Here is a 27,518-nt window from a genome sequence, read left to right as displayed (position 1 = left end):
AATGCAATACAGAAGTGACATTGCCCACGTCTGTGTGAATGTTGAGGTGATCTTGCTTGAGAAGTCATAATATGACACCTGTCTATCATTTATTTGATCAAAGTCAAATGCATGTCTTTCCTTTACTTGCATATGTATATGCTTGATGAAGGCCCTAAGACCGAAACGTTGTTAATTTAATTTAACATTTAACTTTGCAAGTACTGGTTTGAACCTATCCACCTGACTACAGGTGTGCGAGCTTGACTGTTAATTGACTTTACTTGCATATAAAAATCAGTACAGCTAATGTGTGTAGTTACTCTTAATGTATTATGAGCACATACAGATGTCATTATGCAACTGCTAGTGACTGTTTGATGTTGTGATGACAGGCCTGTGTGACAGTGGCCAAAGGAGTAGACACAGCAGATCAAAGGTGTGACCTGTAATGCAAGGAAGAGTGAATTATTGCATTATTGCAAATCAGCTTATTACAACATGACTCAAAAGATACAAGAGATATTTCAATTTCAAAATAAAAAATATATATAATTTTAAGAGACTTTAAATTAAACTGTAACCAACATGTCCATAAATCACAAGCTGTGGATTTAGATGTTTAATTGTGTTATTTTCTTAACTGCTTTTTTATTCATAATATCATTCGGTTGTTCATATGTCCGTCGTGATATTTAAAATTATGAGCATTTCATACGAATATTTCTAATTATTAGAATTCATATATGATTAAATTGATAATTCAGAATCAATTCAGGCAACCAGACTAATCTGTAATTATTTTTTATTTGTTGACAAGCATCAAGGATATATAGCAGAACACAACGCTGCTTTATTTCGGAAAAAACAGTCATGTCCGAAGTTTTTCCAAAAAAGTTGTTTGTTTTTGTTTTTTAAGCAGGATCTTTGAGAAAGGAAACTTCTGGAGGGTTGAAGGCTCTATATTTAACCCCGGTCTTCCCTTCCTTATCTGTCATCCACATTTGAGGTATTTTGATCAGTTATCTAAAGCATAATTTACACTGATCCAATTAACAGACACCTACATTCTCATTCACATTGATCCACCAACTTCAACAAAACAGTTTTTTTGGATCGGTGTGAATTAGCTTAAGGCTAAATGGGTCACGTTGGTGGATGGGTCATGGGCAGGAGGGTTTGAGGCTCAGAGGTATGTGTTGATCATCTTTGTTTAAAAAGAGAGAGAAGAGGTGGAGCATGGGACATAGGGAGGGGTTACAGTATCTATTAAAAGAGAGGTGAGTTTGGTATCAACATTGCCTGTTTGTTGGAACCCTTTAGGGACACTCAACCAGGATGCCAGAGCCAACTAAAAAAACTGGTATGCAAGTGTTTATTTTGTTTGTTCTTATGAATGCTGTTTGATTAGAGAGGCTTAAACTTTATTTAGCAGCTATTTTGTATTCTGTTGATGGGATTTTTAATGTTCCGAACTTGACGGTATGTCTGTCGGGTTGATGAGTGGAATTATACAGTATGAGCATTGAGCAGTGCTACTGGGTCATCTGTAGTCTATTAATTTGAACATGTAAAGAAGAGAAGACTGGGAAAGATTATGTCTCTTCATGTCGGTTTTATTAACATATTGTCAAATTGTAACATTTTCTGTAACATATAATATTCACTAACGATACTTTATATTAGCTTGGTATGGGTGTAAACAATATTGTAAATATTGTTAACACCCATACCCATCTAATATAAAGTACCGTTAGTGAAGCTTTACTTTAATTTGTTTATTTATTTATTAGCACCAAAACTATCACTTTAAAACAATGATCACGACTGCAGGGATTGGTGTTTTTTCAGAAGGGCACAGAATTACCCAGACTTAGCAGGAATTAAAGGATTGTGATAATGTGATACCGCCTGTGTGACAGCCCACTTTGGTGATATTAGCTAAGACCCACAGTATTCTAACAATGCTGTTGGATCAACCAATGGAGTTCATAGTGTCTGCAGACTATTTCTCAAGTTCTTCAATGCCTTTCAATAGATCTAAGCCCATAACAGAGTATCTCCACACTGCTCTTTGCAGTTATTTCCAATAATGAAATCCATAAAACAGAGCTAGCGCAGACCTTCTGATCAAAGGTGAAATAAAACCTTTTTGAAGGAAACATTAGCGTCCAAAACTAATATTTTAAATTGAATAAACTTATTTTTTATTTAAGGCAACCCTTTTAAGTTGAACCAACAAAAACGTATACATTTTTTCACAGTCAACCAGGTCACCTTCATTAGATAACCCCCTCTCCCACCTCACACTCAGACCATCATTGACTGACTCCTTTGTGACATCTACATTATCTGTCTGTCTCTTTTAGAGACATTTTCATGCGTTCATGTATCATATATTAGACAGTTAAGTTAATCATTCTTACAGATATATGAAGTACTATGTGTCCTTAGTTTTGTCCTGACATTGCACTTACCTCACTGACATATTTCCTCTAGCATTAAAATTCAGAACATATTTAACATGGAGACATCATTAGTGAGTTGCCATAGCTTCTATCTAGCCAGAAGCAAGGGAACAAAGGCGACAGGAATGCCAGCAGACTTCAAATGGCAAGGGAGGAACCAACACTTGATAGACAACAGAAATAGATCCCAGCTAATCCCTCTAGCAGCTACCTGCAGCTGTGTCACTATGGACTGCCTTTATCAATAGGGAGTAAGTGCACACTATATTTAAACCCAGTTGGTTGGCTTGCCTTATGGGCGAATTTTCCATACTGATGCGTGATTCAAAGTGCAAGAAAAAACAATGAAAACGTTGGTAATAATGCAAGGCATGAAATAAAGTAAGAATAGCTTGAAGATCAAGTTCCAACAACTCCTGTAAGTGTCAGAACAGACTAGTTTAGTTACTCGTACCGAATGAATAAACATTATAAATATAGGTCTTTTAAAGTGTAAGTTCACCCAATAATGAAAACTATGTCGTCAATTACTCACCCTCATGTCATTTCGAACATGTATGACTTTCTTTCTTCTGCAGAACACAAAAGAAGATATTTGAAGAATGTTGGTTTCCGAACAGCAGTACCCATTGACTTCTATTGCATGGACACCAAACCAATGCAAGTCAATGGGTACCACCGTTGTTCAGTTACCAACTTTCTTAAAAAAATCTTCTTTTGTTCTACAGAAGAAAGAAAGTCATACTGGTTATACATCTATCTGCCAAAAACATGGTAACTTTGATCATTGTAAAATCATGGTAAAAGTCATAACATTAGAGAGTGTAGAAAATCAAGATAAGGACAAGAAAACCTCATACACAAGTGGAGGAATGTTCATGGGAGTCTCTTTATTTGCTTAAGATGGGCTGTTTGCATAATGATTTTTTTAACGCACAATTTCCTGTTGACCAACCTGCCCCCTCAATCCCTCAGTCTCTGCTTTCATCAAGAAACCAAAAACTCAGACAGCTGAGATTGGGGCAACAGTCATATTTGAAGCAGAGACTGAAAAGCCTAACGTGAAGGTGAGATGGCAGCGAGAGACCAAGGACATCTTACCCAGTTACAAATACACCATCTCAACAGAAGACAATAAGCATTCTCTCACCATAAACAATGCAGTTCAGGAGGATGCCGTAGGATATGCTGTTGTTGCTGGGGTTTCAAAGGTGAAATTTGAATTAAAGATAAAGGAGTCAGAAGGTGGGTGAATTTTGCGACAATGCCCTATCGTTGCACTTCTTGCTTTACAACACGTTCACACCACCATCCTTCATCTGTAAATCACAGGACATGGTTTGGAAGCACCATAACTAATTAACCTTTGGTGTTTACTTTCTCTTAAAGTCACTGATGAATGCTTTTATTAAAGCACTGTGTCTTAGCATGTGGTCACTTTTCACAGTCCTGTCTGAGAAACTCACCAGACTTCTTCACCACCTCTTATGTTTCTTGGAGCTTTTTTTTAACTCTCAAAGCCGATGAGGTGCAGCATGTAGTTCTGTCATCCATTTGTCTCAGTTATTTATTTCTAAGTATCTTCACCGACAAAACCATTTTGCTTGCACATTGCTTAGGAAAAATGGAAATGAAACACAACTGTTTTGGAGCTTTGTTAATGAACGAGGACCTACTGTATATTCAATGTATTAGAGATCAGAGATTATGAGAGCCATAACAAATAATCCTGTGCTTCTGTTGGACTGCTGCTATTAAGACTATATATAAACATTATAACAGAAAAGTTTAAAAGTTAAAGACTCTCTAACTATTCTAAAGTAGCTTGGAACATTCTTTTCAGGTAAAAAGATAATTAATGGTTACTTAGTTTTCTGCAGTGAATATTTTCAAATAAAACCACTTTTTGCTTTTTGTGTCAGTCTCAGAAAATGTTATATTTATTATAATTTAGTATAATGTTAATATTCAGATACTGTATATACTCTAGATTTATCTGTTATCGGCCACAATTTACATAATTGTGCATCGCTTATTAAGATGAGTTTAAAGTCTGATGTCCATGAGATCGTTCAGCATTAAGTCTTTGTGTATGGGCAGAATCCTTCTATTCTCACAATAATATTTAAAATATCAGTAAAAACAGTAATGGTATAAATGTAAGATTTGGGGTGTGCCTGTTTACATTTCCATTAAGTTCGGTGAGAACCCTTTAACCCTTCATAATGTGTCTATTGTCAAATTTAAATGTGTACCCGGATGGGTAATTATCCCAAGTGGTCATCTGAATCCAGAGAATGGCATTGTAATGATTATATAACTGGATTCCCTTGCAGTCAAGGAGGCCGTGGGTCCTGACCCTCCAACTGTGGATGCAAAGGCTAATGAACCTAATGAGGCTTCACCAGCATCTACTGAAAGCTCAGCACCAGACACCAGTAGACATGCATCAGATGGGGCAGCTGATGGTGCACATGATGGTCAGTTTATAAAACACACTTTAACATAACTTTAGCATAGCATATCACTAGTATATTGATAAATGACTCTATTAAAAAAATTATTTTACAGAGATGATGTTGTGTATTTATATATTTTTCTGTATGTTCTTCCAGCTCTGCCTGAAAGTAACCAACCGGACACCAGACAGGACCTCACGGGTCTCTTTACAGAAAAGCCTCAGAGTGGGGAGGTCACTGTAGGTGGGTAACTGGATCTCTAAGCTAAATGAAATTGGTAATGAGTTTACCGTGGGTTTTAAGAATATTTCTTCTCATGCAGGTGAGAATATTACTTTCGTCGCAAAGGTTTGTGGAGCATCTCTCCTGAAGAAGCCCACAGTGAAATGGTTCAAAGGGAAGTGGATGGATCTGGTGAGCAAGTCAGGGAAGCACCTGCAGCTGAAGGAACACTATGACCGCAACATTAAGGTCTTACATGATCTAAACACAAATATACCAATGCAGTGTATTTCCTACATTTACTAATTTCATTCATTTCTCTTCAGGTGTACACATTCGAGATGCATATCATTGCAGCTAAGGCAAACTATGCTGGAGGATATCGCTGTGAGGTGTCATCTAGAGACAAGTTCGACAGCTGTAATTTTGACTTAATTGTACATGGTAAGTCCACATGTCCACTAGTATTAGGTATTACACAACAGTCAGAAGAAATATACTTAAAATATACTTGATAAGACAGAATTGTCAATATCATGAACAAAATATGCGTTTTTGTTTTTTGCCGAAGGAGATAACGTAATTACAAAATGTATGCAATAGAGCAGTTTGTCCGTTTAGGGCTACTGTAGAAACATGGTTAATTCCATGTAATGCTAAATTGGCTTCTAACTGCTTTTGTCATTGTTCTCAAACTGTCTACTTCAGAGGCTCGTGTAACAGAAGGCTTTGACATCCGCAGTGCATTTAGACGCACGTGAGTATTTTTCTTAATTTATGGATTTTCATTAAGTATATGAAGGAAACCCTGTGAATTATGATTACTGTCTGAATTATGATTACTATGTGGCTCACAGCAACATACTGTAGTGCATTTTTATGTACATTTGTTTATATGTGTCAGGGTTTGATGAGGTGTATTAATTGGAATGTAAACATTGCATTTCGGTCCATTTTTGGAACTTTAACGTATGCATTTAATTTGCAATAACCCAATAACCTGCTGATTACCCAGGAGCACCAGTGGGGGTGGTAAGAAGAAGATGGGAGAACATGGCAGGTAGCTATAGGGGTTTGCTTCAACATCTGGTGATATATTCACACGGTCACTGTCTTTACTCAACCAAACCCATCTGATTTCTCATCAAAATGAGTGCATCCAGACACTTCTTGTCTCTCTGTCAGTCATAGCCTGCACATTTTTTTTTTGTCCTTTTCAATCTATTCCCTTTGTGTGCCGACATCCAAGGAGAGTTGATATTAGTCACCTCCGGTGCTTTATGACTCACTCTCCAAGGATCTCTGCAAACTTTAATTCTGACTCTCATTTCCGTTCTGTTTCCTCTCACCCCTTGTTTTTGTGAGAAGGGTAATTTCCCAACACTCATTACTGATGTTTCAGATAGTCATTAAAGTGAATATGATTTCCCTGTCCACTGATCTTTTCAAGTGCAGGCACTGATTAAGAGTAAGCAGATTACTACAGGATTACTATTAACATTCTATATTCGGTATACCCGGACACAACGTGTTTGCCACCAATTTAATCAGAACCTGATTCATGTGAAACAGTTTATAATATGCTTTCATTTTTATGCATTTGGAAGACGCTTTTATTCAAAGTGACTTACAGTGCAATTGGTTATACAGGTGTTGCCTGGAAATCAAAATGGCAACCTGATGCCAGCAGCATGCTCGACCAGTTGAGCTACAGGAACACCTTTCATCTAGTAGTCTAAATGAAATAACCAAAACGAGCTTTGACTTCTTAACTTTTTAATCAGCCGATACCTTGTCAAAATCAGTGGAACCAGCTGTGCAAACTTTGAGTGCCGTGTCTCTTCACGCAATGATGATGTGCCAGTGTGATAAAACTATAAGATAATTTGAAACTCTGTGCATTTCAGAAGAAGGACTGTTCAGTCCACTAGGGTCATTTCATCAGGAGTGTTAATGCACATGCATATAACTTTCAGATCCTCAAGTGGAGATCAACACTTGTTGCATTATCATCTTAGCAAGCCAGTCACCTGGGCCTTTCTTGTGCACAGTGGCGTTTGATCATTGAGAAGGCCTTGTATAGATTGTGCTCTATTTCAACATTTGTTAAAACCAAAAGTGGGAGGGATATATCCAAGTGGATTTTCCATAAAAACTATGTTTAGTTACATCACAGAAATGAAACTCAGTCTTCACTGAGGGTCTTTTTTATTCTAGAAAGCATTTGGGCCGTGTGGGTCATGACACATAAAGACGAATAATCAATATTTTTGATCAGTGTTCCTTAAAAGAATGTAAAAACTTAGATGTACAAGACAGAAAACATAAAAAAATATAGGTATATTTCAATCTTATAGTTTGAGATAATTTTGAGGGTTTAGTTTACAGTTACATTTTTATGTATAGAGTATAACATTGCTCATATTTACTAAAACAATTAAATGTAACCCAGCCTATTTAGTGTGTATGAATATGTTGATGATGCTGACATTGTTCGGCTTTTCATTTCACTCCTACAGTAGCACTGATGCATGTAATGACTCAGGAGAACTGGACTTTAGTGGATTATTGAAAAAGAGGTGAGTCTTTGTGCTTCTCAGTAAATACAGTAAATAAAATGTTGTTGTCAGTTTTGGCCTGGGGGTTAGAGTGTTGGGCTTGTGATCCGAAGGTTGCTGGTTCTAATCTCAGTGCCAGCAGGTCATGACTGAAGTGCCCTTGAGCAAGGCACCTTACCCCTGATTACTCTGCAGTAGTCGCTTTGGATAAAAATGTCTGCCAAATGAATAAATGTAAATGTATTTCAATAGCTCAAAAGTTTGTGTGTAACTGTTTTCTTGTGTTTTTTTTCACTGTTCATGCCCACTGCCATATACAGAGAGTAAGTGAGCATGCTGAACTTTGGCTCGCTTATGCATGAAAGAATGTTGAGAGAGTGTTGCATTGACAACTGTGTGTGCCTGACAGGTTTGCCTTGATTATTCTCCTACCTAATCAGTTACTGAATGCCAACTTTAGTCCTTCTGCACACCCACTTCTAGATAGATGTGATCACGTTTGAATTATTTTTAGCAAACTTCTTGATCATTACTCATACCATGAATTACTCGCATAAATACACCTACAGTACATCAATTCACAACCCACCACATTCATCCTACGTTGGCTTACTCAATCCAATCCAAACCATACTAAATTAGTTTTCATGTGAAACAGTGTAAAACCCACAATGCACATACAGACCATACTTTTAAATGTAATGAACTTTTTGTTTAAGTGCTTGTATATACAACTAAGAGCTGTGGTTTGTCTTACCATGCGTGACGCTTGCGGGTTCTGTCTCTACATAAATGCAGCAGTTTCTTAAAAACTGGCCCACGGTAAGAACATTTATTAACATAATGCTTTAATGAATAGCATTTCTACTTTTGATAACATTAATGTAATACTAATAATGGATCTTCTAACAATAATGCCTAGATCGCCTCTGTTTTTGAATCTTAAAATAACAATATCAATGCATTGTGAAAACACAGGAAGTTTAGCTTCGCCTTGTATTCAGTGCAAATTATTAGTTTAGATTTATCTTGTGTTTTGCTATTGAAGAGCTGTTCACGTGAGCACAGACCCTGAGGTAGATGTGTGGGAAATCCTGCAGAAAGCTCCAGCCTCTGCATATGAAAAGATTGCTTTCCAGTATGGAATCACAGACCTGCGTGGGATGCTTAAGAGACTTAAAAAAATGAAAAAAGAGGAGAAGAAAAGTGCAGGTTTGGTAGCTGTTCGTTCAGATCTTACAACCGATTGTAATAGACAAACCTTTTTGACTGTAAGCTTTTTCTGTGCAATGTGAATATGAAAATATGAGTGTGATGTCATAAAAACAACTTTTCGGCAGAATTTTTTCCATCCCGAAATGGCAAATAAATGAAATTATCAATAAATATCATACTGTAAATAGGGTTACTACATTTGAGATAAAAAATATAGAAATCAGATTTATTTTCTAGTAAACTATAGAATATCTATAGAAATATATATTATATTTCTACTAAATATTTTCTAGTAAAAACCATTTACCATCATATTTCTTGGTACTAACCACAGCATTTCTAAAGAAGCTGGACCCAGCATACCAAGTTGAAAAAGGACACAAGATCAAACTGCAAGTCGAGGTGGCCAATGCAGATGTAGAAGTGAAATGGCTAAAAAATGGACAAGAGATTCATCCAACTGGAAGGTACCTACTTAAGTCCTTCAGCACTAAAAATACAATTTCTTCAGTTTCTTGCATGGTATGGATTTTTGTTCTACAATTAACCATCAATTTCTTTGACGCTTGATGACACTGTGTGCTTGTGGATGGATGGATTCCTCTTCCTGCTCTCAACCATCAACTCTAGCAAGTGAGTGGCACTCGGCAGTCTGCACATGAAATATGTGGCCTGCACACGATAAGCAGCCTCTGGGTTTGCCGGCGGGGTTAGATGTAAAAAATAACTTCTATTACTGGTTGACTCTATGAATATGCAGGAATAGAGTTCCAAGAATACATAGCGGCACTTAGATGACAGATGTGCCTACGGATGGAGGCAGACATAGATGTTTAAACACAGCTGATATGACAATTGCAAAAATATTTTCTCAGATGTCTACAAACTCTTTTACTGTAATATGTTCTGAATAGACTAGGTAGTTTGCTGATAATAGCCAAATTCAAGCAACTGGCTAATATTTTTTGACTAATAATATTTATTTTTACCAAAATAAATCACAGCCAGGCTGAAAGAGTGCATTCGAACCCTTCCGACAATGACTCCCCATTGTCCCCATCTAGATCTAGAAGCTGAAAATGCCACTAAACAGTTCATCATTTTCACTCAGGTACATTTTTGAGAACGTGGGAAACAAACGCTTCCTAACCATCAACAACTGCACTCTAGCTGATGATGCTGCCTACACCTGTGTGATAGGAGATGAAAAAAGTGTCACTGAGCTCTTTGTTAAAGGTAACTAACTTACTAAGATGGATGTCGCCATCTTTATGAATTACGAAATCTATTTCTTTAACATCTTTAATGTATAATCATTTTCTCTTTGCCTTTCAGAGCCTCCTATCCTGATCTTGCGGAACCTAGAAGATCAGATGGTAATGAAAGGAGAGAGGGTGGAATTTGAGTGTGAGGTGTCTGAAGAAGGTGCACATGTAAAATGGTAAGCCGGCCAACACAGTGCACAACAAAACAATATTCCAAACCGAGGAAGAGTTTACAAAATGTAACTCTTAACAAGCTGTCCACATTCGTCAGGGTCCTGAAATTCCTCGGGTGTCCAGTAGATGGCATATGGGCTTTTAAAGAGTTTGGTTGGGTGAGTCACATTGACTGACAGATGGTGCTGTTCCTACCGTTTGTGCCATAGCTACAGCCAAGCATCTACATCACCCAGGGCTGGAAAAGATCAGTGGCTGGAAAAAGTCGTAGCGGCCTTTTAGCACATCAGACGTGTCCTAGAATGGAATAAGAAAGTCAGGAGCAGTACTTCTCTTGAATAGTGGAAGAGTCTCGAAACAGCATGATTAGTGAAGGTAGAAGTAGAAAGGCCTACTGTTTTGTTGTATGACTTTATGTTTACAAGTGAAATGGCATAGCAGTGTGGTTTTGTGGTTTTGGACAGTAAGTATGTCGAGTTAAATCAAGTTAAATGTGGATGTATCAATAATGATGTACAGATATCAGCTTATAAAGATATTGTTAGTCTTTATGGCAGCTATTTTATTTATTCTACTTCCACTCACTGCTGTTAGCAATTAATGAAAAGTAATAGCCAAATTCTAACTTGGCTTAAAAAACGGTTTCAAAGCAATAGCATAAACAGACATTATTCCGCATGGACGCTTTTATGGCCAAAATTTAACTTCACAGGTACACAGGCGCAAATAAGTCCCTTTAGATTATTTCTGATAGTAAAAGCAAAAAAAACCCCAGTAAATTACATTAGCTGGCAAGTTAAAATATGTCTAGCCAGAATTATTTTGGGTTACAAGTAGAAGAACTGTTAGTTGGCTAAATAGTACAAGAAAACTATCAAATTAAATGAATTGTTTATTTAATACAATGATTTTGCAATAAAATATTGATATAAATGAACATTAATATTATAAAATAAAATATAAATAGATATATTATTAGCCAGAACGGAAGTTAACGTCGCCACTGTACAAATAAATAAATAAATATTAAAGTGTAAATTTTAAAATAAATGTTAAAAGTAATTTCTTCTCAACAAGTTATTTTTCTGTAGTGTAGCTGACATGAAACAACCACTTCAATAGAATTTTTTAAAACTGTGATTTGTCAGATTTTCTAATATCTGAACATCATATCTAAAGCAAATCCTAAAACAAATGTAATAGTTTAATAAAATGTAAGTTTGTTCTAAATTTGAATTGAATTTCATTTAAATGCTCGGCTTTGCCTGACAGCATTTCAGACTCTCCCTCTGACCCTTAGGGAGAAAGATGGTGTGGAACTCACAAGGGACGAGTCCTTCAAGTACCGCTTCAAAAAAGATGGATGTAAACATGTTCTTATCATCAATGATGTGACCAAGGAGGACGGTGGCCATTACAGGGTGAAAACCAATGGAGGCCAATCTTTAGCAGAGCTTTTGGTTCAGGGTAAGTTTCTGACCTCCATATCAGGCTTAAAAAATGTGCAGACTTTTGTCATAGGTCTGTCACCGTTCTTTTGATTTTCAAACAAACAAGACCAATGGGGTGTTTACTTTGTGTGAAAAAAGAACTGGAAGCTATAGCAAAGTCCCCATTTGCTTTCCATCTAACCTTATTGCTTTCTAAGTGAAATACCTCCCTTATTATAAAATATATTTAACTTTTCCATTGACACTCTCTTATAGATTTCTATCGGGATTAGAAGTATTCTTGCATATAAAACACAGTTTTTGATGTATTTTACACACCATCATATGTCAATCATGTAATATTCTAATCTTAAAGGGTTTGGAACTGGGACAAAGTCTGAGTGCCATGGTTTGTTTTTAAGGCATTGAGCATTCCTAACTTCACCCCTTTACCTTTACACCCCCCCCCCCCCCCACAAGTGGCTATGTCATTTAAATCTTTTGTCAGCCAAGTGAACATGTCCACCAACACAAGGTTACAGCTCACACAATGCCCACATGCCAGCTATTGTTAGAGCCATATATTTACACCGCTTCTCTCTGTCTCACTGTCTCTTTCTGTCTGTCACCCACCACTCTCTCCTTGTCTTTTATTAGCATCTAAAAAGATTTATGATTCATTCCTTTTCTCCCATTTATTTTTATTGTCTGTATCTGTCTCTTTCTCACTTTCTTCTTTGTAACCCTCCTTCATTCTTTGGCATTTTAAGTCAGGTATGTCTGAATCTCTGCATAAGAAGTGCTCAGAAATATTTTAACTCTATAGTGTACATATTGTAAGTTGTACCCCCCCCCCAATTGATTCTGATTCTGGCATATACTCTTTATGAGCACTGAAGAGAGGTTTGGGGCTTTCTTCAGTCGGGAAGATACGATGATACTTCTTTATCTTTACATGCTAGATTTATAAATTGCTGTCTTTATAAACTATGGGTAATGTTATGGTATTATAAATCAAATTTTTTTAGTTCATTTGTGATAATGTACATAATCACATTTTTAACATTTTGCACTTTCATGTACGTTTTGTTTAGGTCTTCTGTTCAGACGTTTTTTTTTGGTCATGTGTGATGACATCATGCTTTCTTTAACCTATGACCTTTAGAAAAGCAGCTAGAGGTCTATCAAAGCATTGCTGACCTCACAGTGAAGGCCAAAGACCAGGCTGTGTTTAAGTGTGAGGTTTCGGATGAGAATGTGAAAGGCATTTGGTATAAAAATGGATTGGAGGTGAAGCCCGATGTCAGAACTCACATCACACACATTGGCAGGTGAGTGTATGTACTGTCCACCATGATGAAAAGACAAGTACAGTGTGTTGTGTTATGGATGATTGTGTGATGAAACCCCACCACAAGTTTACCCAGAAATCAAATTATTTTATCATTTATTCACCTTCATGTCATTCCAAACATGTATATGACTGTTTCTTCTACACAAAAGAAAATATGTATTGAGAACGTAAAGAATGAGGATGTGCAAATGAACATCTATTTTTATAATTAGATGCAACATTATTACATTAGCAATTTTTTTAGCATATTTTATATTGTTTTTAGAAGACATTATAACTCAGTTTTCTCCTGTAGGATTCATAAACTTACCATTGATGATGTGAAGCCAGAGGATGAGGGAGACTACACTTTCGTTCCTGAGGGACATGCTTTTAACCTCTCTGCCAAGCTCAACTTCTTGGGTACCTTTGCAAGAACTTAATTATAATCTGTATAATACAAATAAAAGAAGGAATAGCAAGAAAAAAATGTTCTTCAAATTATTTTGCAGAGGTCAAGATTGACTATGTTCCTCGTCAAGGTAAAGCAAAGAACAAAATCATTATACATTGTCAATAAAGGGATTCTTTTATAAACTACTTTAAAATATAAAAATAAAGGTGAATTACACTGTTTGCTTTTATCTATTTCAACTAAAGATCCTCCTAAGATTCACCTGGATTGCATGGGTCGCACTGCCGAGTCCACAATCTTGGTTGTGGCAGGAAACAAACTTCGTCTTGATGTACCGATTACTGGAGATCCTTCACCCACTGTCGTCTGGACCAAGTTTGATAAGGTACATGTGATGTATTCAATTTGGCCTGGAATCAGTCTATCAGGCTAATAGAGCTGAAGGGTGAATTCTGAATTTATGAACAAAATAAGGTCTATGGCTTGACAATATTTGAGGATATTTTTAAAATTTTGATCTACAACATAATGTTACACACAGTCATACTGCACACAAATTCACTCAAATGGGCAACACAAGTTACTACACTCTTAAATAAAGGTGCTTAAAGGGTTCTTCACAGCGATGCCATAGAAGAAGAACCTTTAACAAATTATAAAAAAGTAAGAAAGAGATGGTTCTGTGAAGAACCTTTGACTGAATGGTTCGTTGTGGAACCAAAAACCTTTTGAGCATCTCTTTGTGTACATAAATAGTGTAAAAGAGTGTAAATGAGGTCAACAACTACAGTACGGCTGAAATGATGTGCTTAAAGTCCAAATTAATTTGAGAGAAGGCCGTATGTCTTTAAAAAATAAAACAAACAATGATGTTGACACTTCATTCTATTTACAATGTAAATTGAAAGTCTCTTATTCTAAAAACCCTGGAGCTGATGGTGAATTAGCCTTTTTGGTATCACATATTACCCAAATGAAAAGTCAGCTTTTAACATTTATTTTTTGAATTCCTCTGGAGAAAGTGAATGGTGTTTTGTAATTCTTTATTCATTTGTCACGTTGTCCTGCAAATGTAACAGGAGATCCAGTATTAACAGGTAGGTGACATCTCTCAGCCTTGAGCAGAAAGTCTGTGGGAGGTCACTGGGACTGGGAGGTTTGTTCTTAGATTGAAAGTAGACAGTTTACTCTCTCACACTTAGACTTTGATTTGTCATGGCTTCACTGCTTTTGCTTTTGCTGTGTGTAGGCAAAATCTAAGGAGGGCCAGACGCATACTGAACCATCACACATATGGACATTGAAAGACGGTGAAGTGAGTTTGGGCCTTACAAACAATAACGCCACCTGCTTGTGGAAACCACATTATTGTGTGCTCTGGTAGCATCTTCCATGCTTTCTTTGATTTGGCTGTTATGTTGAATGTCTTTTAATGGACTTGATCATTTTAATACAAAAAGAAACTTCCTGAAACCGTTTTGTTTTTGGACTGTTTAGCGATGTTGTTTTTGTTTTTTTAAAGAAACATTTTAAGTAAATAAACTTTTCTAACATTTAACACAAGCATTACTCTGTATCATCCTGTGTTTGCGTCTACCAGGTGAGTGCATTTTTCATAATCCATATTATTAAGTACAGGGTTTGAAAACCAAAGCTAAGCACTGCTTAAATAAACTAGACAAGGGAATAATCAGGTAAAGTATAAAATCCGAAATTTTCAGAATTGTAATTTATGGGTTTCTACACAGTATTATAGGCATAACAGAAGTATTTGGATACAATTTTCTGCCTTTAAAATGCTTTTATGTCTGGATTTTGGTAAGTTAGTTGCATGCAAAGGCCTGAATTATAATTAGAAACCATTGCTAAATTCCTTTTTTAACAACTGATTGTCATTTGATGATCAGGTGCTGACAGACACAGATGGGCGTGTCCATGTGGAGAGTACCAAAGGCCATTGCATCTTTACCATTGAGGGGGCGGAGCGTCAGGATGAGGGCATGTACTCTGTCATTGTACGCAACTCTGCTGGAGAGGATACAGCTGACATAAATGTCAAAGTTGTTGGTAAGCTTCCTTTATCCCCCATTTGGACGGATACACTTGCCACATGTCCTCTGACAGCCTGGAGATCTCCACTGATACTAATATGTGGTGATATTCAAAATGCTCACTTGCTTTCAGAATGCTCAGTTCTTTATCCTGGCTAGAAATGTACTATTTTCAACTTCTGTGACTCCTCTCCTACATGATAGTCCTGCGGTATGTGATAGAGTAATGAAATGTACTTAATTCCACATGCCAGCCAATATATTACAGTACTTTGTGTGTCTATACATGCAAGTGTTAAAAATTTAAAATATTGAGAAGGTTTAATAGAGAAAAAAACACATTAAATATGTTTGTAAAAGTTATACAGTCAGAATTCAATTAACATGAAATTGGGCTCATCTAATGTATGATTATTGTAATACAACAAATCAGCAAGTTATTTTCTAGTCTAAAAATGACAGTGCTCATAATGTATTTTAGATGTGCCACACCCACCTGAAGCTCCCAGAATCCTTAGCGTTGGTGGAGATTCGTGCATTGTCCAGTGGGATCCCCCACTTTTTGATGGCGGCCAGCCAGTCATAGGTGAGGGAATTTCTCTAGTTAAAGAGAAACTTCAATGTTCAGTATGACATATCGCTTATTGTAAAGGGATAGTTCACGCAAAAATGAAAATTCTGTCATGAATTATTTAAAGTCAAGTTGTTCCAAACTTGTATACATTTCATTATTCTGTTGAACACAAAGAAAGATATTTGGAAGAATGTTAACAATTGAGATTTCTGAGGCACCATTAACTGGAAATTCTCTGTCATTGACTGATTTATTTGACCAGTGATGGAGACATCTGAAGGCCGGCCGTCATTTTGACGGATTACAATAAGGGCAATTTATAACACCCCGTTTTGTCATTTCCCTTCATTATAGTGTGATCGTTGGCTACTACCCCTGCCCTGAACACGATCACAAGGGATGTGTGTTTCCCATTCATTAGCTTACTAACAATTCCTGGTCCGTTTTGGAAAACACTTGTGCGGTCAGCGGAGACTCGCGGTGCAGATGCATCTGACACAGACCTTCGCTTTGCGTGCACGCATACACACAAAGGCCCACAGCACATTCATGACCAAACCGCAGCTTACTTGTGAGTGAGTGCACAAAATACCATTTACAAGCACCTGCCATTGTTACTGACTGAACATATGAACATAAACATTTGTCTATAATTATAATTTTATGTCTAACAACAGAAACATTAAATATATAAATTAGTATAATCCAAAAACGGCTTTATTGGCCTATTTAGTATTTACAGCAAATTCCAAGAGTAAATGCAAGTGCAGAGTGATGACGTCACAAACATGCTAATTACCACATAATGCCACATTGCACCATAGTGACAGGTAGTAATAAATTATGACAAATATTTTATGTGCACGGACAGTAAAACAATTTAGCCTAGCACAACTTCTGCCATTGACTACTATTAAAATGGTGGTCAAAGGTGTCCCAGAACTGTTCTTCAAAAAGTATTCAGTGTTCAACCAAACAAAGAAATGTGGTTTGGGTGAACTATCCCTTTAATTCATATTATACTATCAGTCAATTTTGTTATTGAAATGTGAAATGGAGCTTTCATGCGTTATCAGGTTATGTACTGGAAAGGAAGAAGAAGAAGAGTTACAGATGGATGAGACTGAACTTTGATCCTTATAAAAACACCACGTATGAGGCCAAGAGAATGATTGAGGGCGTGGCCTATGAGATGCGCATTTATGCAGTGAATGCCATAGGCATGTCACGCCCTAGCCCCACCTCCCAACCATTTGTGCCAATTGGTGAGTTTCATTACTTGTGCTACTCGTGTTTCTTACGTTCTATTTGTCTCTAATTTGCTTTTTTGAATGCTAAACATAAGTTTAATGTGGATGATCTTAGGGTATTTTTAGTACTATGATATGTGGTGAGTTCTTAAGCATTTGCAAAGTATTTCTATTCTCTTTGAGTCCAGACACCACTTTTTCAGGCACTTTCTGCCAATCATTTATTTTGATCAGGTTGTATTGTTAAAACAAGCTCTAATGGGATCCTCTTTGGTATCACATCTAAACCAATGCAAATTGCTTTTTTGTCTTCTGCCCATTTTTTGAATGGCTCATCTTTCACAAAAACATTCCAGTAGGGTGTGTTAAAAGCGTTGCTATCTGCGTTTGTCTGTTGCAAGATTATCTTTGGTCTCCACCTCTAAAAATAATTTCATGTTAACACACTTTTGAACTGCGTCCAGTCTTGTGCTGTGCACTGCATTGTCAAATAAGAGGAGGGGGCAGGACACTGCACTTTCTTTGTTGCTCGACCCATTGCTGAGTCCAAGGCAGAGGACCACATCAGGTGTTACAGAGCAGACTGCCTTATTCAGGAGCAGCTACTTGGAAACGCAACAGACTGACGTGACAAAATGACCAAACCTATGCTCCCCAAAACTGCTGAGAAGAAGCCGGCTGAGGTGCAACCACCTGATCCCCAAGCAGATACCAAAGAGCCAGAAGCACCTCTTTCAGAAGAACATGTGAAAGAGGAGATTCCTGAAGCACCTGCACCTCCGGCCAATAAAATGCCTCCTGCGGAAGAGGGAGCTCCTCCTGCACATGAAGCCCAAGCAACTGAACCAGCACAACCAGGAGAGGATGGGAAACCTGCAGAAACATCCCCAGCTGAAACTGCCCCCCCACCGGAGCCAGAACCAGAGCCTGTTTGCAGTAGGCGTCTGTTTTTTTAACACAGTTTTTTTGTGGATCCTAATAATGCACAAGTTAAATTCTGGTAGTATGTGTAACATCATTGTATTTGAAAGGATGTCTTGGTTTTAGTAGATGACATTTGTTGTTGTTTTATTTATTGTTGTCTATCACTAAGGTTATTTCAAGACCCGCTGTGTGAGGCCAATTTGATGATGCTTGTTCATGACCATTCAATGGCTACATTTGTAGGCCTGCACAGTGCTGTGCTATGGTTTGCTGTTTTACCGGATGTCCTGTATATTATAATGCAAACTTTTCCATTGAGGTCTTAATAAGTACCATCAAACCATCAGCTTTATTAGCATTATATACATAGTGAGTTGACAAATAACTGCACGCATCATATTGTGTGATGCCAAAACTTTAGAAAAAAACAAACAATGCAGATAAATTTCATTAAATAAATACTGTATAAATGTTGACAATATTAAATATATATACATATATAATATATAATATTGACATTTTGTTTTCTAAATGTTTGCTGTCACACCAGTTTATTGGTCAACTACACTACAATAGTGGCCAAAAGTGATTTCTGAGGGGGGATATTTGTACAATATGTTATTTTATTGCCCTCTCAGGTTTAATTAAACCGTCAAAATAGAGGTGTATGGTACACACCGAACGAAACGCTAAACCTTTAGGGTATCTAGGCAACCTTGTTTGATACAAAATGCAGTGTATCAGGAAATTTGGCTTTTATTTAAATATTTTGAAAAATGCATAGAAAACAATAGCTTACAGGAAATCATGTGTACACTGATATGAGTTTTATCAGCTATTAATATTTTTGGATTCTTTCATGTAGTCATATTTTTCTAGGCCTTGACTCAGTAAGAATTGTACATGTGTTGTGTTACTTTTTGTCCATTACTGTATTTAATATGTTGGGTTTACATTTTAGTCTTGTGTGTGTTTCAGGAAATTAAAATAAAATAGCTTTTTGTCCTATTTCTAAAGAATTGTTTGCATTCCAGAGGGAAGTTGTAGTTAATCAATTTAACTCTAGCTAACCTGTCTAGATAAGAATAGATGTTCTTGCTTTACAGTTCAGACAGTATAAATACAACTTGACCTTTGTGTGCCATTGCCTTATAAATATGGAACGAACGTGCTAGAACAATGCTTGCTTACAAATCAAAGCAGACAGGATGTATCTTCAGGAGGTCCTTATCACCACAAACCAAAGTTAAACTCTGACCGGTTCAAGTCATGTCAGTTATTCTTGTCTGTAATAAAAGGCTTAAGGGATTCTGAAAGGGAAGTGTAGATTTACCTAATGAAATTGATGTTGGGTCCTTAGTTTCTATGGCCCCGTGTAAGGGTGTCCTCTCATATTGGTCAGTGGCAACAAGGAAGGTTTCATGTAAATTCAAGCATAAATATCAAAGGTCAGCTGAAATCACCAGATTATGTTTTCCAGAAGGTAAATGTCTTTACACACATACAGATATTCAGATCAAACACACAGGCAAACCACCTTTAATTTTGTGTGGAATGTCATCTCATGCTTTTCATCTTTCCGTCCACATCAGCTCCCACCAGTGAGCCAGTTGGCCTGTGTGTGGAAGACATCAGTGATACCACTATCTCACTCAAATGGAGACCTCCAGAGATGATAGGCTCAACTGATCTTGATGGCTATGGGGTTGAGTACTGCAAAGAAGGCTGTAAGTGTGTTTGTCTGCATAGGAAGAGTTAATTTGCAGGAACAGATAGATAACTAACAATTTTCAGAATCATGTTTTTTTATTGTGCATTCCAATTAACATCAATCAAAATGCAGTTGGGTTGTTTTGATTAAGTAATCATAACTTAAAAAAATACTGCTAACTAACACAAGAAAACGCAATAAAAACAAGATGCCGTAATAAAAAACATTGCAAACGTACCTAACATCAAAGTATGATTAGTCTGGGTTTTCAAGTTCAGCTCAAGCTCAGGCAAATCCAGATTCCTTCAATAATTTATGATCAAACTTGATCTGAATATTTTAAAAGTATAATGTTATTTATAGTATATTATGTATGAAGATGTACGTAGAAAACAGTAACTCACAAACAATGACTGGGTTTTCACGGATAGGGTCACGATTCGTATTTTCTTTCTATCCCATTTTAATCAACTTAATTGAAAGGGATATTTCACTGCCGTACTGTTTAGAATTAATCCTTAAAATCCTGCGTCTCTCTTCTCTGAAGCTGATGAATGGATTCCTGCGTTCACGGGTCTTACAGAAAGGACCTCCATGACCATCCGTGACCTGCCAACTGGAGAGAAGATGCAGTTTCGTGTGAGGGCGTATAATATGGCAGGCCCAAGCTCTCCTGCCACACTGCAACAGGCAGTGACCATTCGTGAAATCATGCGTAAGTACCCGGCCAGAATAACAATATATTTTTAAAATTACATGTATAAATATATTTGTGGATATATGAAGCCGTGCATAAATGGCCAGATTGATTAAAAGTTTGCGCCGCTGAGGATAAAGCGCTTCAATTTGCTTGATTTCTCAACTTTTTGAATCACTCAATGGTCCAAGAATGTTGGTAGTTTGTGTTGAAAGCTTTTTCTGTTAATGTTTACCTAGAGATTATAATGGTACACATGATGCATAAGCCTTTTTGAAAAAATATCCTGTTATGTCATTGCATTAAGAAAGTGATATAGTCATATATTTTAGGGTGCCATGTACAATTTCTACTTTAATTAATTGCAGAACGCCCCAAAATCTGGATCCCTCGTAACCTTCGTCAGACGATCATCAAGAAAGTAGGAGAAACTATAAACCTAGTGATCCCTTTCCAGGTGAGAATATTGTATTTTCTACATTAAGCAACTTAATGCCCTTGTGTTGGCTGTCTTGTGCTGGATCGCTTGTCTTCCTCGTCGTCTTGTCACCCCTAGTCTTAAGTTAAGTTAAGTTAAGTTTAAAACTGTTAAGTTAAGTTTAAAACTGTTAAGTTTAAAACTGTTAAGTTAAGTAAAAATCCTGTTATATACTTAAATTAAGTTAAGTTAGACGACAGACCAGGGGTGACAAGACAAACGATCCGGCACAAGACAGCAAACACAACGGCATCAAATAGGAAGGCAACAAAGGAGGTAACAAGAAACAGATGTGGGGCATGAAATCATTAACAATCAATAAAGAGGAAACGAGGGGGTGGGGAGAATGACGAGACAGGACACATGGCACAACAAAACAAGCAATGCATGTCTCTCACACAAAATACGTGGGGACTGTCATGACCCTGCCACAAGGCTAGGAAAGCATGAGACAGAGGCAGGATCATGACATCCTTATTGCCATAAACAGCCAAACTATTGGCTGTCTTCTTTTTCTCCTCCTGAGGAGTGTATCCTCTAATAAACTCTATCCGTCAGATATTCGATGTGCTTCGCACGCTTATAACTTGTCCACTTGTTTGTTTACAGAACCTATTTTGTGAAACATATATGTTGATCTTCAGTCTCTATCCTTTGCCATTCTCTGTGACTATAAATACCCTCTAGGTCTATAGCTGAAATTCAATGAGGGAAGCTAGAGTACTTACAGATGGTTGTCAACGACACGAGTGTAAACAACAGCTGTAAAATCCCTGTGAGAAACTCTGTCCAGAACACAGCACAGCAAATATTATCAAACACACAATGAGATGATGGATTGATCTCTGGCATCAACATATATATCCTGAGCTTAATTGATCCATCTATTTAGGCTTTCCATCCAAATTTCCATTAGTAGTTTGTTAGTAAATCATTTCAGTGTTTTATTTTGGACAATAAGAAGTATTGTGTTGAATCGTTCTTCACCCGCTTTCTGTTTAAGGGTAAACCACGACCTAAAATGACCTGGACAAAGAATGGTGAGCCTCTGGACCCGAAGCAGGTCAGTGTAAGGAACAGCGACAACGATTCCATCCTCTTCATCAGGAGATCAGAGAGGAATGATTCTGGAAAATATGAGCTTCAAGTGCAAATCGAAAATGTGGAGGACAGGGCCTGTGTGAATATACAGACCGTGGGTGAGTTACTCACCCACAAAACACTCAAGTCCTCTGTCCACATTAGTGTTTTTGATTATAAAGCAACAAAACACATATTTTTCCCTGTAAGACCTGCCGGGCCCACCTCAGAATTTAAAGTTGGTGGATGTGTGGGGCTTCAACGTTGCCCTGGAATGGAAACCACCCAAGGATAATGGCAACTGTGATATCACAGGCTACATTATCCAAAAGGCTGACAAGAAAACAATGGTAAGCGCAAAATAAAAAATGTAGGTATCCTGAAATTTATATAATAACACTTTTCAAACATTGCATGCGGTGGCTAAGATTTATGTGAAGGCCTTACAGTCTATACAGTATAGTACACAAGTTTTTGATACATTTTTGTCAATGACTTACCAATGATTGCTAATATATATTACTAAATAGTACATAAGGAATGGTCGCTTTTCATACATTGAAAAATATAAGCACTTGTTTCCAGTATATGGAAATGTATTATTTAAATATATCACTTTATATTTTCAAATATATTCCCATATCTCTTTGTTTCGTAAGGGGCTGCTCGTTTCTAAAAGCAGATAAGCTTGTGATCGCTGTAATTGAGCAATGTATGTCCACTATTCACCAGTGGCACAGCTTTAACCTCTCCCGTGACATGTGTTCGGCCGGTGCTACTGTATTGTGGCCAAGGGAATCAGCATCCAGAACATCTAGTACCCAAAGCTCAAATATGAGGTTTCCTGCATGCCGAACGAGGACTCCTGTACCCCCTTCTGCGCAAGCACGCTGTAATCTTAGCCTACGGCCTTGCTCTGATTTAAGTGCTGTCATTATGCTGCTCTCTTTACCCCTTTGTGCTCTTGAGCCACTAAGGTTAGCAGCTAAATAAAAAGCACCCGGTTTGGATTTCACCTCGCATTGTTACTGGATCCAGACTGCGTCCAGAGCAGCAGGCAGGAAGACACAGGATTATCAGGTTTCACAGGACAATCTCAATCAGAAACCGGAGATGACCTGCTGCTAAATATAAAAGCACTTTAGGCTGCAGGGGTGCGTTTGTGAGCAGGTGACTTACCGGCTTTTACTGGTGTTCACTGATACAGTAATAATCGTGTCAAGTCATCCTGCGCTGGTTTCTCTCATTTGTATCAACTGATGAAACGATTTTACATTGGGATTTTATTTTTATGTCATAGAATTATGAGAGTCGGTCACATGACAATGTTTAAAATATGTCAGGACACATTGCTGTGTAAAGTAGATTAGCCAGTGTAAATTGTGGCATAGCGTGACATCATCCTGTTGGCTGGGAAACATATTAGATCTATGACAACATGGGGAAGAGTGATACGGTATGTGTCATTTTAATTGGGATGCCTGATAAACAACTATAAGAAAACAAGAATTGATAAACATTTTATATATACATTATTCTACACATTTATTTAGTGAAGGGGTTTTTAATAGTATACTACCACTCAAAAGTATTGGGGTTTTCTCTATATTATTTCCACACATTAATATAATAGTAAACTAATCAAAACTATGATCACACAAATGTATGTATGGAAATTACTAATATAAATGTCTGAAACGGAGTCATGTCAAATTAGAAGTTTTTAAGTATTTAAGCATATGCCATCAGATCAATTATTTTTCATGAGATCTTGAGAAAGGTCTCCCTTAAAGGTCCAGTGTAGGGGATTTAGTGGCATCTAATGGTGAGGTTGCGAATTGCAACCAACAGATCACTTCACCCCTAGCGGCTGTGGCCACTGATGCTGCTCAAGTAGCGGCAATGTAGAATTCGTCCAGTTAAGATTTGTTCTACCACTTACATAATTTTAGAGACTTTATTTTTAAGACAAAAACCTACAACGTGTTGCTTTAAGTGATCCTAAAATTTTGTATAAAAGATGAGATTTGGCCACAATGACAATTCCTAAAGTCACCTCCATTTTGCGAGAGCTCATAATCAGAATAATACAGTTATTCTACAATCTCTAAAAGTGTTTAACTTTTTTCTTTTGAAGGAATGGTACACAGCGTATGACCAGTACCGTCGCACTAACTGTGTGGTGTCAGATCTGATCATGGGTAATGAGTATTTCTTCCGTGTGTATGCAATAAACATGGTGGGTCTGAGTCCAGAGCCTTGCATGTCCAAAGACAGTGCCTACATCCAGAAAACAGGTGACCAATTCTGCCCAGATGATCCCCAGTGTTTTTCATTTCTCATTTTCATACAATTGACCCTTCCCCAACCTTTTGTTTTATACCCTGTTCCACTTATGCTGTGTGTCACATACCTCTGATGTGTGGCATTTATGTTTTGGTTCTTCTCTCCAGGCATTGAATACAAGCATCCCACCTACAAAGAACATGATTTCTCAGAGGCTCCCAAGTTCACACATCCTCTCGTGAGTCGCTCGGTTATTGCGGGATATAACGCTACACTCAGCTGTGCCGTAAGAGGCATCCCCAAGGTGGGCATGTGTGAACTCAACATTACATCTTTCATCAATAAATACATAATCCCACCACCCTGCGGTTATGTCTTGATATAACCAAATTTAAGATTAAGGATTCCTATACTAATGTAATTGTGATTGAATACATTCCATTGTGCTCTGCAGCCTAAAATCACATGGTACAAAAACAGGGTGGACCTTACAAATGAGGCCAAGTACCGTATGTTAAGCAAACAAGGCTTGCTGACTCTGGAGATCCGTAAACCCTGTCCGTTTGATGGAGGCGTGTACATGTGTAAGGCAGTCAATGACAGCGGAGAGGACATAGTGGAATGCAAACTGGAAGTTCGTTGTAAGTATCCATTGGGACCTACCAGGTTTTCCTTTATATCATTTTCATAATTAGCAGATTTTTATATGATATGTATAGTAGAATTGTATATATATGTTTATAGCAGAGTTATAAAACAGATTTTCCTGTTATAGTCACCCCTAACATGTTTAGCCTGTATTGACCACATTTAACAGAACCATCAGTATATTATTCATATACTGTATGGTAATGCATTTATATATTCATATATGAATTCCACAAGTCGAAAATGTTAAGAAAATGCAACATACATTGCAAAACACTACAATTTTTTCTTAAAATACTACACAGTGTTCTTACATCTTTCAAAACATGAATTCCTGAGGTAAGCTATATCTCACAAGTAAAAAATACATAGATAACTATTTGTGTAAGTGAAAAAGAAAATTCCCTTTTTTAATTTAGTATTTATTATGTAAGTGAAAAGATATTACATGCATTATTTAAAAATTTGCCGCCATGTGAAATTTATATATGGGATATAAATCTGCCATTGATAAAAACAGTTGTCTTGTAACCACAATGTAACAGACACCAAAAAACATATATGACATGCCCGGCATACATCAGTATGTTTCAATTTCATTGGTCACTTTAATTCCTCCCCCTTACTTCCTGTTTCTCATCACCTTCCCTACCCTCCTCACTCCCTCAGCGCGAGTTAACAGAACGGTTACTTTGTGTGAAATATGTTCAAGGTAAGCATGATAACAAGCCAGCTGTTACCAGCCCATCCACACTGCCTGTGTTTGCTCTATTAAAGGGATAGTTCACCCAAAAATGAATCTGTCATGAATTACTCACTCTCTATAATTCTTCCAAAAGAAAGTCATACAAGTTTGGAATCCCATGACAGTCATTAAATGATGAAAGAAATTCCATTTTGGGAGAAACTATCTCTTTAAGTCACTTTTCAACACCTGGCATGGACAATTCTGACACAGTTTTACACTGCGAATTGTGGACAATCTGTTATTTACATTGTGTTGATAGAATTCAGTGCCAAACATATGTTTAGCATATCTGTGGGTCTAACAGCATTATGCAGCTAATCAGCACATTGTCTATGGTGCTGATAGTGGAGATCATACACAAGCTCAAAGTGTTACATCCATCTTTGCCTGTTTAGTTATAGGCCCCTAATGAATTCCAGCATCCATACAATTTCTCCTATTGTGTCTACATATTGCATTGGTGACACAGATAATTTACTTAATTAGGATTTATTTAAAATGCATTAATGGCATATGCTTAAAGGGATGGTTAAAAATGACAATTCTGTCATCATTTATTCACTCTCCTGTCATTCAAAACATGACTCATTCTTCTATAGTACACAACAGAAGATATTAAGAAAACAATGCAATCTCTTATAAATTTAATTTGACCAAAAAATCCATCTTGAAAATGTAGGTTTGGAATACGAGCCAATTTGTTAAAAAACATCACTCCAATGTTTCAGTAATATAAAAATAACTTTGAACATTAAAGATAATTTTATATTGGTTATCCCATACATAAAGGATGCAATCTAATAATGATTCTTTGGTTTAATCACAGCTCAAATCACCAAAGAAGATACCAAGAAATGAGAGACGGGCATGTCTTAGGGGTTGGCGAAACTGTGACTCTGTGTCCTCTTTCTGTCGTGAAAGGACCCCATGACCATAATAAATCAAATGTTATAGCAAAGAAATTGTTTCATCTGTGTGCGCTCAAAGAGTCTCACTCACAGACCATGGTTCTGTGCTTTAGTGTGTTATTTTGTCTTTATTGCTTGTTTTCATTTCATAGAAATTGAAGTTTGTGTTGTAGGAATTCTTCCTTCCACCTTGTGATGTTATATAACATGCTCAATAAAGTTTATGGTTGCCTTGCTGCTATATTATTTTAATGCCATGTAATATTTCTAGTTATATTTCAAGTAAAGGAATGCGTCCACATTGAGGGAGGCAAGCAGGTGCCTGCAAGTCTTCATAGAGCATGATACACTCACCCGCAATACCAATGATGCCTTGTCCAGCAGATGCATTCTTTAAGCGGGTTAAAATGTGCCCCAGAATCCACAAGCTGCTGTTATTAATGTAACAAAACCCACACAAAGCCAATCTGGATGCATCAACTCATTGATATTATTCTTCAGAGGGGATGAGTATGACTGTCCTGCATGGCTTTGCTTTCAGAACACTCTCCAGAGGCAATTCGAGAGAATGAAATGATTGATATGAAGCCCAGGCATGCTGTGATGACAAGGCATGCCAAAGGTGAAAAAAACGAAAGTGGACCA

The 27,518-nt window shown here is 37.2% G+C and overlaps 1 protein-coding gene across 1 annotated transcript; it reads left to right on the top strand.

Annotated features, from left to right (window-relative positions):
- Positions 1–1,276: 1,276 nt before the first annotated feature.
- Positions 1,277–27,113, top strand: mybpc3 (myosin binding protein C3). The gene is made up of 29 exons (XM_079470651.1): positions 1,277–1,342; positions 4,784–4,927; positions 5,063–5,149; positions 5,229–5,377; positions 5,455–5,572; positions 5,837–5,885; positions 7,648–7,707; positions 8,485–8,508; positions 8,735–8,898; positions 9,236–9,368; positions 10,013–10,137; positions 10,237–10,342; positions 11,641–11,807; positions 12,936–13,101; positions 13,420–13,526; positions 13,616–13,645; positions 13,764–13,903; positions 15,426–15,585; positions 16,051–16,155; positions 17,220–17,408; positions 19,910–20,044; positions 20,576–20,743; positions 21,094–21,182; positions 22,207–22,402; positions 22,494–22,633; positions 24,421–24,580; positions 24,737–24,873; positions 25,024–25,210; positions 26,792–27,113. The coding sequence occupies exons 1-29, from the start codon at positions 1,318–1,320 to the stop codon at positions 26,821–26,823; spliced, it is 3,492 nt and encodes a 1,163-aa protein (XP_079326777.1). The 5' UTR covers positions 1,277–1,317; the 3' UTR covers positions 26,824–27,113.
- The last annotated feature ends 405 nt before the right edge of the window (positions 27,114–27,518 follow it).

This window comes from Barbatula barbatula, assembly GCF_947034865.1.
Source record: "Barbatula barbatula genome assembly, chromosome: 1".
Classification (NCBI taxonomy): domain Eukaryota; kingdom Metazoa; phylum Chordata; class Actinopteri; order Cypriniformes; family Nemacheilidae; genus Barbatula; species Barbatula barbatula.
This window is presented reverse-complemented; position numbering and strand designations above follow the sequence as displayed.